The 14866-nt window shown below is 34.7% G+C and overlaps 1 protein-coding gene across 6 annotated transcripts in view; it reads left to right on the top strand.

The window, feature by feature from the left end:
* Positions 1-13176, top strand: part of Ppp3cb (protein phosphatase 3 catalytic subunit beta) — a 49793-nt gene extending 36617 nt beyond the window's left edge. Inside the window, exons 11-15 of one of the 6 annotated variants that reach the window (XM_085828401.1) lie at positions 1361-1387; positions 3371-3455; positions 4145-4242; positions 9564-9593; positions 11373-13176. In XM_085828401.1, the coding sequence (XP_085684527.1) occupies positions 1361-1387; positions 3371-3455; positions 4145-4242; positions 9564-9593; positions 11373-11551 (419 nt within the window). In that variant the 3' untranslated portion in view covers positions 11552-13176. The remainder of the gene's footprint in view (positions 1-1360; positions 1388-3370; positions 3456-4144; positions 4243-9563; positions 9594-11372) is intronic. The other 5 variants (XM_085828402.1, XM_021181405.3, XM_021181404.3 and 2 more) reach the window with 5 other exon arrangements.
* Positions 13177-14866: the final 1690 nt, after the last annotated feature.

Raw genomic sequence — 14866 nt, 5'->3', positions numbered from 1 at the left:
GTCCCCAGGCTTCCATGCATCATCCCTCTTACCCTGTCCTTCTTTGTCACTCCTTACTACTTTTCTTTCACCATGATGGCATGATTTCTCTCTTTTCTTTCTCTTTTCCTGCACCTCAGTTAAGCCAGCCTAGAGATGTGGGAAAATTTTTGATTTTAGGAAGAAAACTTGGTAGGTTGGAGTTTGCTACAGAGATCAAATGAGGGTTCAGTTTTTCTGTAGAAAAAGGAAGAAAGTAGGAAGCAAGAGTATGTTTTATAGGTTCACTTTTGAGATCTGTTAAAGTGGATTAAGACTCTTATTGATGGCTCTTTGGAACTCTGTATTGTTTGTTTAATGATTGTATGGGTTGTTTGGTTGCCCCCCCCCAGATAAATCTGCATAAACATTGCATAAAAATGTGTAGCTTTGTAGAGCTGTTAATCATGAACAAATTTTTGAACACTAATTTCTATGATTTTAGAATGCATACATTTCTTTCAAATGCTTTTGTCTTCAGTTTTTGCAAAAGAAATGCATAATCTATGTATTATAGTGTCACTAAGTTAAACTCTAGTTTTAGTTAAACTCTAGTATAATCATGTATCTTAGCAATAGAATGTAAGATCTGGAAAACTCAAACCACCTCTACTGCCTACTCTTAAAGCTATGTACTTGGTAGCAATAGCAATCTGTCACACTTTTTATAAAAAGATGTTCAGTTTCACAGATTGGATTGTAACACAGCACATTGTTAAATTTGAATATATGCAAACATTCTACAATTCAGATTCAAGAAATCATGTCATCTTGTCATGGAATGTGGGAGACTCAACGTTTTTATACGGGGAGTGGTTGAGGCTTTTCACTGAGAAAAGTTACCTACATTTCCTATATATGCTACAGATTTTGCATATGTTGGTGTCCTTAAAGAACCACATGAGTTTGTATCTTATTTGTGTCATTGCTTTTCACTTAACATACTTTCATGGGTGGCATATTTCCTTAGGGTTATGGCTATAAGTGTGTGGTTGTTAGCACAGTCTTTTATTGGTCTTATGTGTTTTCATGTTTTTTTCCTGTCCCTAATTATGTCTATTTTCATCAAAAATTATAATCACTCTGTTCATAATTTCTTTCTGAACACATATCCTTTAAGAAATCTTTGCTTTAGAGTTCTACGCTATAGCATCTGTCTTTTATTCACCAAATTCTACAGTACATTTTTCAAAATTTCAAATATGAGGGCCTTCATTTTTCTCCCTTTCTTTCTACATTCATCCTTCAGTACCACTGCCAAGTTAAATTTCTATCTTTTTATTTGTCTCAACCACCTTTTCTCCATCATTCACTTCCTTTTTTCTGGACTCTCCATCTGAAGAACGGCTCATATATGGCAATAAAAAAGGTACAGACCAGACAGAGTAACATTGTTTTGAAATATGACTTTATAAGTTACTTCATGTCCGTGTAAGTTGGCACATCCATTGACTAATGTTTTGAGAGTCTTTTTGGGCCTTGTGCAAATTTAGTTTGACATGTGAGTTAGTATTTGATGTTTTAGAAGTCATATTCCAAGACATCTGTCTTTCTGTGCATGGAAATAGTTTTCCCTCTTTTCATTCCTCTTGTTTTAAAATTTCATTCTTTTGCTTATTTGTAATGTTTTGTCCTTTTCCCTGCATGATTAGGGGTGTTTGATTGTCTTATTCCCCACAGTACTTTTACAGTGGACATTTACTTTAATATGATGCATGATGTGTTTGTAGACTGATCTTAAATCCTGATTTCTACAGTGTGTTTATATTTCTTAAAATTTTTAATTTGAAATCAGTATAGTTTTTATATCACTTGGATTTACAAGTATATAAATTAAGGCTGAAAAGGCAAATGTATATTGTTATAGCCATCCTTCTTAATCTACTACTCCATATACAAATCAAACTATTTTAAAATTTCTGCCAATTTAAAAATAAAATCTGTATTAATTTATTAGAAGAAAATCAGACTTTCTATCCTTGGAAGAGTTATTTAGTAAACTCAGGGTTTGTTTGTTTGTTTGTTTTCTTTTTTCATTTTTTCATTTGTTTTTTTGTCTATAAAATAAGGAAATATACCTAGTGTGTCTTCAGATTCTGATATTCTTTGATACTTAACCTTTTTAGTTAATCTGAAGAACACGTCTTTGATGCTGTAATGACCGCATAGTTTTGGGCGTGGAGCTTCAGTGCTCTATATTATCCTTTAGAGAATAACAAATAAAGGTAACTGGAGCCCTGCTCTCTAAATACGTGCTGTTTTCATCCTTGAACTTGGGCCTTTTTTTTTTTCCTGTTTTCATTTTAATTAGATCTAGTTATCATCTTAGTTTTTAATTTTATGTATTTGTAGTCTGTTTGAATTTTAAATGAAATGCTGTCACATACAACAAGACTTCTAATTGTTCAGACCTCATACCTAAGGTTTATTTATTTTGCTCTAGCATCTTGGCCTTTCCTTGACCTTCTTCTCAACAATGGTGCTTCCATATGCATGTTTTCATCGTGTTGAAGCACAGGTGTAAGGAAACACACTCTGGTCCAGAGTAACTCTAGTTGCTGTATATGTGGTAACAGCAGGACTGAGGTTATTGTTCTTGCTGGAGACCAAAGGAAGGGAGAGTGATCCTTTGAGTCTGTCCAGGGAGCCAGCTCGTTTGTTGTATTCTTTAGCTAGTTTTTCAGGGGAATCTTTTCTTAGTGTTTATCTCATATCTGCCTATGATTTTTAAAGCTTGCATGATTTTAGAGGACAGCTAGTCCATGAAGTTAAGAGATATTCATTGTTTCTAAAATACTGCTTGTGGTCCCTACTTTGTGATCACCTTTGTAATTATTGTTACCTTCGTACATTTTTTGTAGATTAGCTTAGAGTAAAGAAGCTTATTTTTTTTATAATATGACATATTTCTAGTGTGCATGTTAAAGGCTTTTGTGATGAACAGAAGCCTTCCATTTGTCTTATTCTGCATGCCATAGGCTCCCATGAAAATTAAAAATTAGAGAATTGTTTCTATTGTTTCTACTTTTTGTCCTTTGTTTTGTAATCCAAGTTGGGCTCAAGTCTCCCCACCCCTACGCCATTTCACTTCTCTCCTGATTAGTCAGTGGTGAAAGATAATTAACATTTGTGAATTGTTCTTATCAGTCCTCAATTTTTGACTAGTGTTGGGCTAATCATTGAGGGACTGAGAAACTTTCTGGCATGAGTTCATCTTGTCTTCTCCATGTGAGCTGGTAGCAGGAGTCCTGGTATTGATTTAGATGAGGTTGGAATAGGCTAGAAGAATAATAAAATAATGCTTGAGTGCCCTAAACTTGAGCCTTTTTTTTTCTGTTTATTCCATTGAAAGTAGGTTCAGCTGCAGCCCGGAAAGAAATCATAAGAAACAAGATCCGAGCAATTGGCAAGATGGCAAGAGTCTTCTCTGTTCTCAGGTACTGATACATTTTCCTGGTTATTTGCAAAAACTATTTCTTTGTATTCTATGAACATTCATTCTATGAATGTTCTGGTTGATACCTAAAAGCAATTCTTTTTATATTGAAGCTAGGTGTAGGGTTGTGTGTGTTTAAGGGAATAGAAATTCACTTGAAGCTGGTGGTGTTTTGTTTGCTTGTTTTTGTTTTGTAGTGGTGCTGGTATCAAACCCAGGACCTAAAATATACTAAGCACACAGTCTGCCACTGAAATTTAATCTTGTGATGAAACACGGAATTTATACCTTGAAAATCAGACTAGGAAAGATTGCTGGTGAATTTTCTCATCCATATAATCCTACATCTGTTTTGTGAGAGTACAACTTAACCTTCTTGGGGTTAAAATTTAAGAAGATGAGATTTCAGGAAAACAATATATGCTTCAATTATAATATGTCTACCCTCCTAAATGAAACATCTAGAAAATAAGTATCTTGGAATTGAGGGAAATATGTTAATAACAATGAATGTAATAAATTATATACATGGACTACATCTTTTGCAAATACTTATTGATAGATTTTAATTTTGTTCCTTTTTGCTTTTTGAAATTTTGGGGATCAAGCCCAGTGCACTGTGCATAGTAGGCAAATGCTATACCTCTGAGCTACTAATCTTTCTTGTACTTGTTAAATTTCTCGCTGTAGGGAGGAGAGTGAAAGCGTGCTGACACTCAAGGGCCTGACTCCCACAGGGATGTTGCCTAGTGGAGTGTTGGCTGGAGGACGGCAGACCTTGCAAAGTGGTAATGATGTTATGCAACTTGCTGTGCCTCAGATGGACTGGGGCACAACTCACTCTTTTGCTAACAATACACATAATGCATGCAGGGAACTCCTTCTGCTTTTTAGTTCCTGTCTTAGCAGCTGACATATGCAGGGTATTTTATGATAGGCATCTGATTAGTACCTGGCCAGGGCATAATATTGATAGAACAAGTTGTCTTTTAACTGAAAATAACAATCAGTTTCCCAGATTTTCATAAGGTGATATGGGAGCAGCTCATGTCATAATTCTGAAATATTTATTCATTTGTTTAATGCACCCCTTTCTTTCAAAAGCCTCAGTCAAGAATGTGAATCAGGGATATATCTATATATCTATATACATACATACATAAATATATATAACTAAAATGGAAATGTAATTCCAAGTTTCTTACTTTTAAAATTTACATAATTGTATTAGATTTTGCTTATGTTTTCAAGTATTTATTTTTTGAGTTAAAACTCTGCTTAGGCCCCAAAACTTCCTTTATGCACTCATTTGCCAAAAGATTTATGCTAAGTTTTGTACCCTGGTAAATGATTAGAGTTTGTTTTCTGTGGTGTTTGTCAAACGTTCTATGTATAATTGACTGTCTGTAACATGCTGTTTCCTTCCTCTGCAGATATAGCTGCTTTCCTAAATCTGTCTGTCTTTCTTTAGGATAGCTGTATGTCTGTAAATATATGTTCAATTACATTACTCTCTCAGACGCTTGTCTGTCTTTGATGTAGAAGCAACTTTGTAGCACCTTGATTTTAGGTTTGCTGCATTTGTCGCTGCACTTGGTCCAATCTGAATATGAATGTAACATTAGATACTGAGCTATTGTTATACAGGGTTGAATTTAAATCATGTAAGTCAACATTGAAAGGGTGTTTTAAAGTGTGCCTTTATTTTGCATGAAAATAAAAAAATTATACGTAAAGCATTCCTGTAATCTGGCTCGTTGAATATTTTATGTTTCTTTTAAAAAGCTAACTTTATTGTTTTAAGCATCTGTGTAAGTACTGGGTAAACTTTGAAAGCCCATTACAGATTGAATAGAAGAAAGAGGTGTGAATATTGCAGCCAATACACAGTAGCACACAGTCTCAATTTCTTTCCCTTATGGATAGAATACAAAATTTGTGATGTGGAAAAAACTATACATAAAGTAACTTTGACAGGCCATTGTTTTATTAAAACAGCAATGATCTGTTGTTTTTACTACATTTTCTGATTGGTGTAATTAGTAAATTTTTAAAGTGGGGGCAAAAAAGGGATTTAAGTATTTGAATAAATTTCAAACTCCCTCATAATGTTATTTCACTCAGTTGCAAAACAAGTCTTTTTTAATTATAGTAATTTTTGTTAGACATAATTTTTAGTTCATGCTATTTTAAAATGTATTGTTACCACTAGTGCAAACAAGAAGTACAGCTAGTACAGTAGTGGCTTTCATTTTTAATTGAAACTACATATAACTTCAGATTTCTATGGTGAATGAGGTTTTTTGTTTAGTTGTTTTTTTTGTTTGTTTGTTTGGGGTTTTTTTTTTTTTTTCAGTTTTTGTCACAGTTCTAGAGATCTGAAAATACAGAGCCCTGAACACTTCTGAACCACTGAACTATACCTTATCCTTAGATCTCTTTTCTCTTACTTTTGGATTTAAAAAAAAGCTACTTATAATTTTCTTTGCCCTTGATTTTTCTATTACAAATATTTTTAAATGCCAAAGAAAATTACATGAGTATAAATTAAAACATACACAAAACCTTAAATATTCAATAAAAATTTAAAAATTGTTACTAGTAAAGATCATTTTAATAAGAAAAAGTATACCCTTTGTTTAAAAAAGAAAAAAATAAAAGATACCATATTTAAATACATATACTTAACATCTCTCAGTTATCCTTGGATATATTATTAGTTTTATATTGTATCCATGGCAAACAGTGCTTTCAGATTTCACACTTAGCACCTGCTAATTACATGCTTTGTTGACAGCTTGGTACTTCTATTTATTCTTAATTTGCATGCAGCCTGAAGCTCATTCCTTCAACTTGGAAATCACCCTCAACTGCAGGGAAGGTTTGGGAGACAGCAGCTTTGCTGAAGGGACTGTCTGTTCCCAGCATAGAGTGAGTTACTGGAAGGAGCTGAGCGTGAGGGGTCTAATTTGGGAAACTGGACAGCTCCCTAGTTTTGCTAGGGACGGCTCTTGATGTTACGGTTTAAGCATTTGGTTGAAGTTATTTCCCTAGCATATGAAAACCTGATTTTAAAAGAAGTGACAAAGTTCATATAGAAACCACATCTTTGAGATGTTTTATTAAAAGATTAATGTTTTAAATTTCTATAGATACAAACTCTGATGTTAATGTATATGACTAAGAGGTAATATAAAAATGAATTTATTTTTGAGACTTCAAGCCTATTTTCAGACTATAGAAGGTACCTTTTCAATATCTTAAAATTTTTTTTTGGTTTAGTTTTGTTTTTTAAGACAGGGTCTCACAATAATAGCCTTGGCTGGCATAGAGTTCATTGACCAGACTGCCCTTGAACTTATACAAGTCCTCTAGCCTCTGCCTATGACTGCTGGGATTAAAGGCACAAACACCACCATGCCCAGCTTCTTTTTATTATCTTAAAGCTAGTTTACATGTTACTTCTTGGGCAGAGGCGGTTGGTTTTTAAAAACTATTAACTCTGCTGCAGTTTTATTTTTGGAGTTTTATATCTGCCCCCACCCCATAGTAATTTGATTGGGAATTAACCTTATAATTCTATCCACAACACAACCTATATAGGAAAATATTTTTTATTTCTATCTTTTAGTAATGCCAAATTTCTTTTGATCATTTATTCTTTGTTGTATTGAAGAACATAACAGTTTAAAGGCAGCACTGTACTGACACTTGTTGGCACTGTCACCTGTGTAATTATTGAAGGAAGGAGAACAGTAGTGGCTTTGAGATAGAATTTTACAGTTAGCAGATGTTTCTTTCTAGTTTACTGTTTTAGCTTCAGATGCTTACACGTCAGTTTGACAGAGTATACAGCTTACTGTCAAGTTTCAGAGCTTAGAAAGTTTATCAGTAGAATTAAAATTTTTGATGTAATTAACTAGATAGTAATTCTCTTAATGGGATCAATTTTAGTCTTAATTTATTACTGTATACAAGTTGCAGAATGCTTCATATATAATCACTTCTAGTATCACAAACTGTTAAATCATATTCTGAGGGACATTTTTTCTTCATTACACTTTATAAAGAAAAATGTTCACATTCTGAAGGGGCTGATAATGAATGTTTGAGGACTAATAAGTATAGGTGGGTCTTTTTTCATTCTATTTTATGTATTTTCTGATTGTTTATTTGAGACAAGGTCTCTCTAGGTAGCCTTGGCTGGCCTGGAACTCATAGAGCTCCACCAGCCTGAGTGCTGGGATCATAGGCGCTGCCACCCTGCCCAGTTAAATGATCATTTGTCCCTGTTTTCTGCCTGGGCACATTTTGTATAATTCTTTCCAGATACAGAATGCTAGGGTTTGTTTTTTGGTTTTTGGTTCTTTTTCAAGGATGAGTTCCATGGTGGGCATATAATATGTATGTCTGAGTAGAAATTTGATTTAACAGTTAAGGAAAATTAAATCTTTATTCAATATTCATCCTACCTCTTGCATCCCCAAGTCACTTACATTCTGGTTAAGACTATCAATATTTTTTAAATTTAGTTTATAAGGCTCTTCCATTCATAATCATTTTAGATGAAATAATGTCTAAATCATACTGTTTTTTAAAAAGATGTTTCAGAAATAAGTATTGTAATTACCTTTATTGTAGAAAAAGCAAAGCAAAAAGAATATGGTATTCTTACAACATGAGTGTGCGCACTTTGGGTGAAGAAAGGGTAATATTGTCAAGCAAGTACTATTTATTCTTTGCACTTTAAATCTTATTCCTCTTTGTCAAATTCTTTTTGTGGCTTAAACCCAAAAATAAATGAACATGTATCCTTTACATTTTTTGAATTTTTATTATCTTATTCATATGGGTGTTTGGCCTGTGTATTTGTACATGCGCATGAATGATGTGCTCCAAATTAAGAGGGTGTCAGATGCCCTGGGACTGGCATTAAAGATGATTGTTGGATGTCAAGTGGTTGCTGGGAATCGAACTTGAATTCTCTGCAAGAACAGCAAATTCTCTGACCTACCAACCTTGCATTATCCAAAAAAGGCATCTATGATTACAAAATGCATGTTTTTTAAATGTGCCAGTACAAGTTTTACCAAGAATTTTTTTCTTACATGATGTATGTATCATATCCAGATAATGAAATAATAAGGATTCATTGCCTGAAAGATGTTAGTTCCATCCCTTGATGCCTTTCTGATTAGTGTACAAGTTTGAAAAGATAACCAGTAGTAGCCTTTCTTTCTTCACCCAAGAATGTAGGCTTCTCCCTTCTAAGCATATTCATCATCATGATAAACTGAATATAAATAGAATTTTTACAATGGTATAGGTGTTTAGATAGTTAGGCAGTCAACATTAGGGTTGAGGCCAGGTTACAGTGGTAGACACTTACAGTCCAGCCCTTCATCTACTCTAGAAACTGATGCAAGATGATCACTTGAAGTTCAAGGCCAGCCTTCTTCAAACTCCCAAGTTTTTAGCATAGAAAATTGATCATTTTAGGCTCCCCCTGAAGAACAGAACTTGAGAATTATACTTAGACTAATAAAACAAATTCAGGGTCCTTAAATTTCATCATAGTTATACCAGATTTTGTTGTTTATTCTTTGTACTGAAGGGACAGAAATCTGTTACTGACCCCTTCAACCTTTTATATTAGAGAACCAAGTGGTGATGAATGTTGCTAATATTGGAAATGAAAGAAAGATCCTCTTGTTTGTTTTTCTGCTACAGTGCTAATATCATAATTTTCCTATAGTAGGATTCACTGATAAGACAAAACAATAGAAAATTCTAGAACAATCAAAACAGTAAATTCAAGAAGAGAAAATAATACTGGAGTATAGTTGCATGGGTGCTGAGGTGTCTGTCTTTACAATAGGTCTATATGTCCTGTGCTCTGATGTCATGGTGCTGTGTGTAAGCTGTGCTGTGTTAGAAATTGGGGGATTGGATGGGGCTCTTTAATGTGGGTATAGTTTGTGTTCAATTGTAAATGATGTAGTTTGGGGGTACTGTGATATATTAAGTGATCATTGCCTTTTCTGCTGTACAATATGACCCTTCTCATCTCTCTCATTCATTTTGCATGCCTCTGCTCACTTCTGTACAGCCACAGTTGAGGCTATTGAGGCTGAAAAAGGTACGATCAGAGTCCTTGCACTGGGCAGGGATCTGTGGTCTGTGGGTGGGACTCAGAGAATATCCTGTGGGTGTGTCTTATGCCTAGCTCACACAGATGAATCATACTGGCTAACTCATCAAGTTTAACAGTCACATTTCCTCTTTTACTTAAATCACAATGGCTGATACCTGTGTGTGTGTGTGTGTGTGTGTGTGTGTGTGTGCGCACATGCACATATAGATAGCTATCTATCTCTCTATATATCTTTTCTCTTTCTAGTATAATCTAGAGATCATTGTTGCTGATTTCCTTAGCATATGTTGTATATGTAGCAGTTATGTTGCCTGTTTTAGTGGACATTATTAAACTAACCCTGCAAGTAGAGATCTAGTCATATTTTGTATATTTAGGCTACTCAGATTTTCCCCCCTAAGTGAAACCCTCCACTAAATAAACATATGAGTTTATTTTTTGCCCATTCTAGTACAGGAACTATTTCTATAGTGATTTTTTTGTTGTTGTTGTTGTTGTTTCTTACAATTTGGGCTGTAGTTTTATAGTTAAGTGTATATTCATGTGTATCAAGACTTAGCTTGATATTACACACTTCTGTTTAGTGGCTGTAGCCATTTGTTTGCTTCATGCTTATTTCTATACAGTGCTAGAGATTAGATATATTAAGCAGATAGTTTATAAGTAATTGGATACATATTTTTTTAAAGATTTATTTATTTATTATATGTAAGTACACTGTAGCTGTCTTCAGACACTCCAGAAGAGGGCGCCAGATCTCGTTACGGATGGTTGTGAGCCACCATGTGGTTGCTGGGATTTGAATTCTGGACCTTCGGAAGAGCAGTCGGGTGCTCTTACCCACTGAGCCATCTCACCAGCCCCTGTATACATATTTTTAACTAACATTTTGCTAATGGAATCTACATTCTTCCAGATGAAGTAATATTGAATCCATAAATATTGATGTGTGCTTGGCTTGGTGATGAATGTTTATCTTAACATTAGGGATGTTGAGTTAGGAGGATAATGAAATTGAGGCCAGGCTTAACTACATAGTAATTGCAGATAGTGAGGCCCTGGCTCAAAACAGTTAAACCCAAAGCCCCTTGATACTCGAGGGATTGCCATCGGGTTGATATAGTTTGTATTAATTGGCCAGGAAATGTGTTTTTAAATGTAAAATTATGAATCCTTTTTTCTTATCATCCAAACACAGTTCTAACTTGGGAGGTATTTTCTACCCTTTTTATTTTATATTGCTGTTGCTGGGATGATAAGTTATTCAAGGTAGTTCTTACCTGCTAAGTTTTACTTCATTTCTTTCTCCTCCCAAGTTTCTAGTACATACTTATGCGTTGAGGATTGTCCACCTTAGCTTCCTCACTTCCCTCCTCATTCCTGCCTCATGGTCACCATGTGATCTTAGGGCTGAGGTAAATAGGAGATAACTGGTTTAGTAGAAGCAGACAGATGCCTTGAGACCATTGCCTATAGGCTGGTTTCTTGTGAACAGGGAAAGGTAATTTTAGTATTTTTGTTTTGATTTACATAAAGTGAAGCAAACAAAACCATGTTAATTTGTCATCTATGAAGCTTTCTTTTTATTTAGGATTAAAAATGTTTCATATTTTAATAAGAAGACTCAAATGGGGATAATTCAACCAAAGTAAAATTTAAATGTTGATATTTACAGTAATTTCTTTTCTTCTTAAAATTCATTGTTTTTGAGAACTCAGAACTATTTTCACAATTACTGACTTATCAAATTTGCGTTTTGTTAAGCAATACGAGGATTCTCTCCACCACATAGAATCTGCAGTTTTGAAGAGGCAAAGGGTTTGGATAGGATCAATGAGAGAATGCCACCCCGGAAAGATGCTGTGCAGCAAGATGGTTTCAATTCTCTGAACACCGCACATACCACTGAGAACCACGGGACTGGCAACCATAGTGCCCAGTGACCAGCGGCTTCCCAGGGACTCTCACGTCTTGGGCCCCAAATGGACAGATCACTTCAAGGAGCTGAAGGGGTTGATCAAGGTGATGATAAATGTCATAATCTCTCTGAAGAAACCATTGTGCTTTCTAAGATCGGTGCCCCCTTCCTGGATGGAGGCTTGAGGGCCCTGGGACTTGTGCCGTCTATAAGATTGGGTAATCGCTGCCACAGAGGAGAGCAGTGAGCAAGGGGCTTGGGGCAATTTCCAGTGGAGGATATCTACACCTCCATTTATGCTTGTGGTTCACACATTTACGTTTACAAATGAGATTTCCTTTGTTTTTCCCCTCAGTAGAATTAGACTTTTTTCAACCATGACTTTAAATACAATCTTTAGAGATAACGTGGAACTCCCCCCTTCACCCCCACCCCATGAAATGTCTTTAAAAGGATGGATTAGCATGGTCTTAAAATATATTTCTGAGGTTACTAGATGTATTTTGACTTGTAGACAAAATCTGAGAAACCCAGTTGGTGTTTATATAAAATGCTGACCTCAGGTTATAGTTCTTAAATGTGGCTAATTCTGTAACATAGTCTTGGTATTTTTCAATTATGAACGCATAAACTATTTCTAAGAAGACTCTTACTTGAACAAAATCCAAAAACCAATTTAGATTCTTTTTTGCCCATATCTTTTGAGATTTACACCCCAGAGATTTAAGGAAAAAAACAACAAAAAAAAACAAACGAAATTTTAAAATTATGAAGAATTACAGAATTACTCATTTAAGGTACTTTAAAAGAAGTTTGTACATTGTCAAAGTAAATTTTAATTCAAATCATGTCTGTAAAACTTGACGTATTTTGTGTATGCATGTTTTCATTTTGCAAATATTTAATATATAGACCTATGATGTACAGGTACAACATGTATAGGTTACGTAGATATTATGAGAAATTTTAGTTTATTGTGAGTACTCCAGTTGCTTTAAAAACCACCAGGGTGATTTGCTGCTGGCTTTGTATCATTTTTATGTTTAAATGCAAAGGAAATTAAAAATGTCTGGAAATGTTTTTGACTAAGTAATGCAGCCTAGAAGCAATGGTTCTCTTCAACCCTTCAGATGTTAGTGGAAGCATAAAAGTCAAGACTGCATGTCAAAATTTTACTTTTGATAGTTACAGAACTGCTTGGTTAAACTAAATGGAACCATGTGCTAATTTTACAGTTACTGATCTGTACTGATTGCCACTGTAGTTTGGTATTTCCCTTTACTTTGGTGGCCTGCTTCCCTCATGCCCTGGAGTACAGCTCATAGCACCAGGCAGCGGAACCATCTGTTGTTTTGTTTGCCAGAAAGTGCAGCCTGTATGGTCTTCTGTCTAAGTTGGAAATATTATGCATGTGCAGGACTATTCAAGTATTTTATAAACAGTAGCACACAATAAATTCCATGCATGGGCCGCTGCTCCAATCTCTGTGTTGGGTTTTATTTGGAAGATCTAGTCTGATTTAACCTTTTTATGCAAATTGTAAAATCTCTGTTAACAAAGCAGGATATTTTTAGAAATTATCCTATAGATAATTAATGATGATTTCATGAGTTAAATTCTTGTCTTCATAAATTTTGTTTTCCCCTTCAACTTTTGTTATACCTTTTTATTTAATACGAGTAGTTGCGTATTAAAGAACTTTGGATTCCTACAATAATTTTCCAAAATATAATATAATATTTGGAGTGGTAGGGTGCTTGTCAGTCCTGTGCAAAGCTCCAGGTTCAACACCTAGTACTATATGTAAAATAAAAGTCACTATTTTCACCAACTCTGGGTTAGAAGAGATGTTCTAGTCTTGAACTTTGTTAGAGTGCTACTAATAAATTGGGTATTTTAACAATAAGCAAAAATACTAATAGTAGGTTGCTTTGCCTCCTCTGCCATTGTTGAATTAAGTATAACATTGTGCAAATTGAGAAATTACTCACAATTTATAATATGGAAAGTAACTTTAAACAGTGGCTATGAGACTCATAAGGCATCGTTTTATATCAAAATGTATATTCTAGGCAAATTCCAGTTAAAAACAATCTAAATTGTTTATTATAGTGTCTAATGCAATATTAAATTGTAAACCAATCCATTAGCTGTCTCTAAAATTACTGTGTAATATAAACTTTGAAAATTTTTCCTAATTTTGTTCTATGAAAATTACATTGTTAAAGTAGGGACTTAACTAGTATATTATACGAAGTTAATAGGTAAGCATAAAGCATCATTCTCAACTTGTGGGATTAGAGGTTGGTGATTAAAAATTAAGGAGAAGGTAATAGAACTCAAACAAATATACCTGAAAATGGTAGACTTGGTGGCTGAAGAGATGACTCAGTGGTTAATATCTCTGGCTGCTCTTCCATTGATCCTGAGTTTGATTCGCAGTAACCACATGGTGGCTCACAACCAACAGTAATGGGATCTGATTCTCTCTTCTGGTGTACATAAAGACATATATCAGTGGTAAATAAATCTTTAAAAAATGAAATAGTCGCGCGCGTGGTGGCACATGCCTTTAATCCCAGCACTCGGGAGGCACAGGCAGGCTGAGTTCGAGGCCAGCCTGGTCTACAATGTGAGTTCCAGGACAGCCAGAGCTATACAGAGAAGCCCTGTCTCAAAAAAAACCACCCCCCCACCCCCTAGAAAAAGAAAAGAAATAGATAAATCTTTAAAAAAAGTAGAGAAGGCTGGCTGTCACCAGCCTCATAGACTTTCTTTCAAATTAATAAAGTATGTAATTATTTCTAACCCCCGCCCTACCCTCTCCTTCCTTTTTTTTTTTTTTTTTTTTTTTCCTGAAAATAATCTCTGTAGCTCAGGTTATCTTATCCTTCAACTCATCTATTTTTCTGCCTCACCTTCCCTAAGGCTAGGATTTTTATAGGAATGAACTAGCATGCCTGGCTTTTGGTCTTCATGGATAGTTTTACCAAAAATGGTGAAATATTTAGATAATTTTCATTGCAACTCATGATACAAATTCTGGAAAATCCAGGTATCTAAATTGTTTCTTGAAATGTCTACCAATATAAGTAGTGACACTAAAATATAAATATCTGCCATCATTTTTTTCTCTTGTTACTATCATTTATCACTAAAATATGACACTTCTGAGTTATCAGAATCAGTCTGTGCTTGCTTGCTTGCTTGCTTGCTTTCTTAGAATTATTTATTTATCTTATGTATATTAGTACACTGTACCTGTCTTCAGACACACCAGAAGAGGCATCAGATCCCATTACAGATGGTTGTGAGCCACCATGTGGTTGCAGGGAATTGA

Source organism: Mus caroli, unplaced genomic scaffold (assembly GCF_978045245.1).
Source record: "Mus caroli unplaced genomic scaffold, Mus_caroli_1 scaffold_12, whole genome shotgun sequence".
In the NCBI taxonomy this organism is placed as follows: domain Eukaryota; kingdom Metazoa; phylum Chordata; class Mammalia; order Rodentia; family Muridae; genus Mus; species Mus caroli.
The sequence above is the reverse complement of the archived record's forward strand: the minus strand, read 5'-3'. Positions and strand labels throughout refer to the sequence as shown.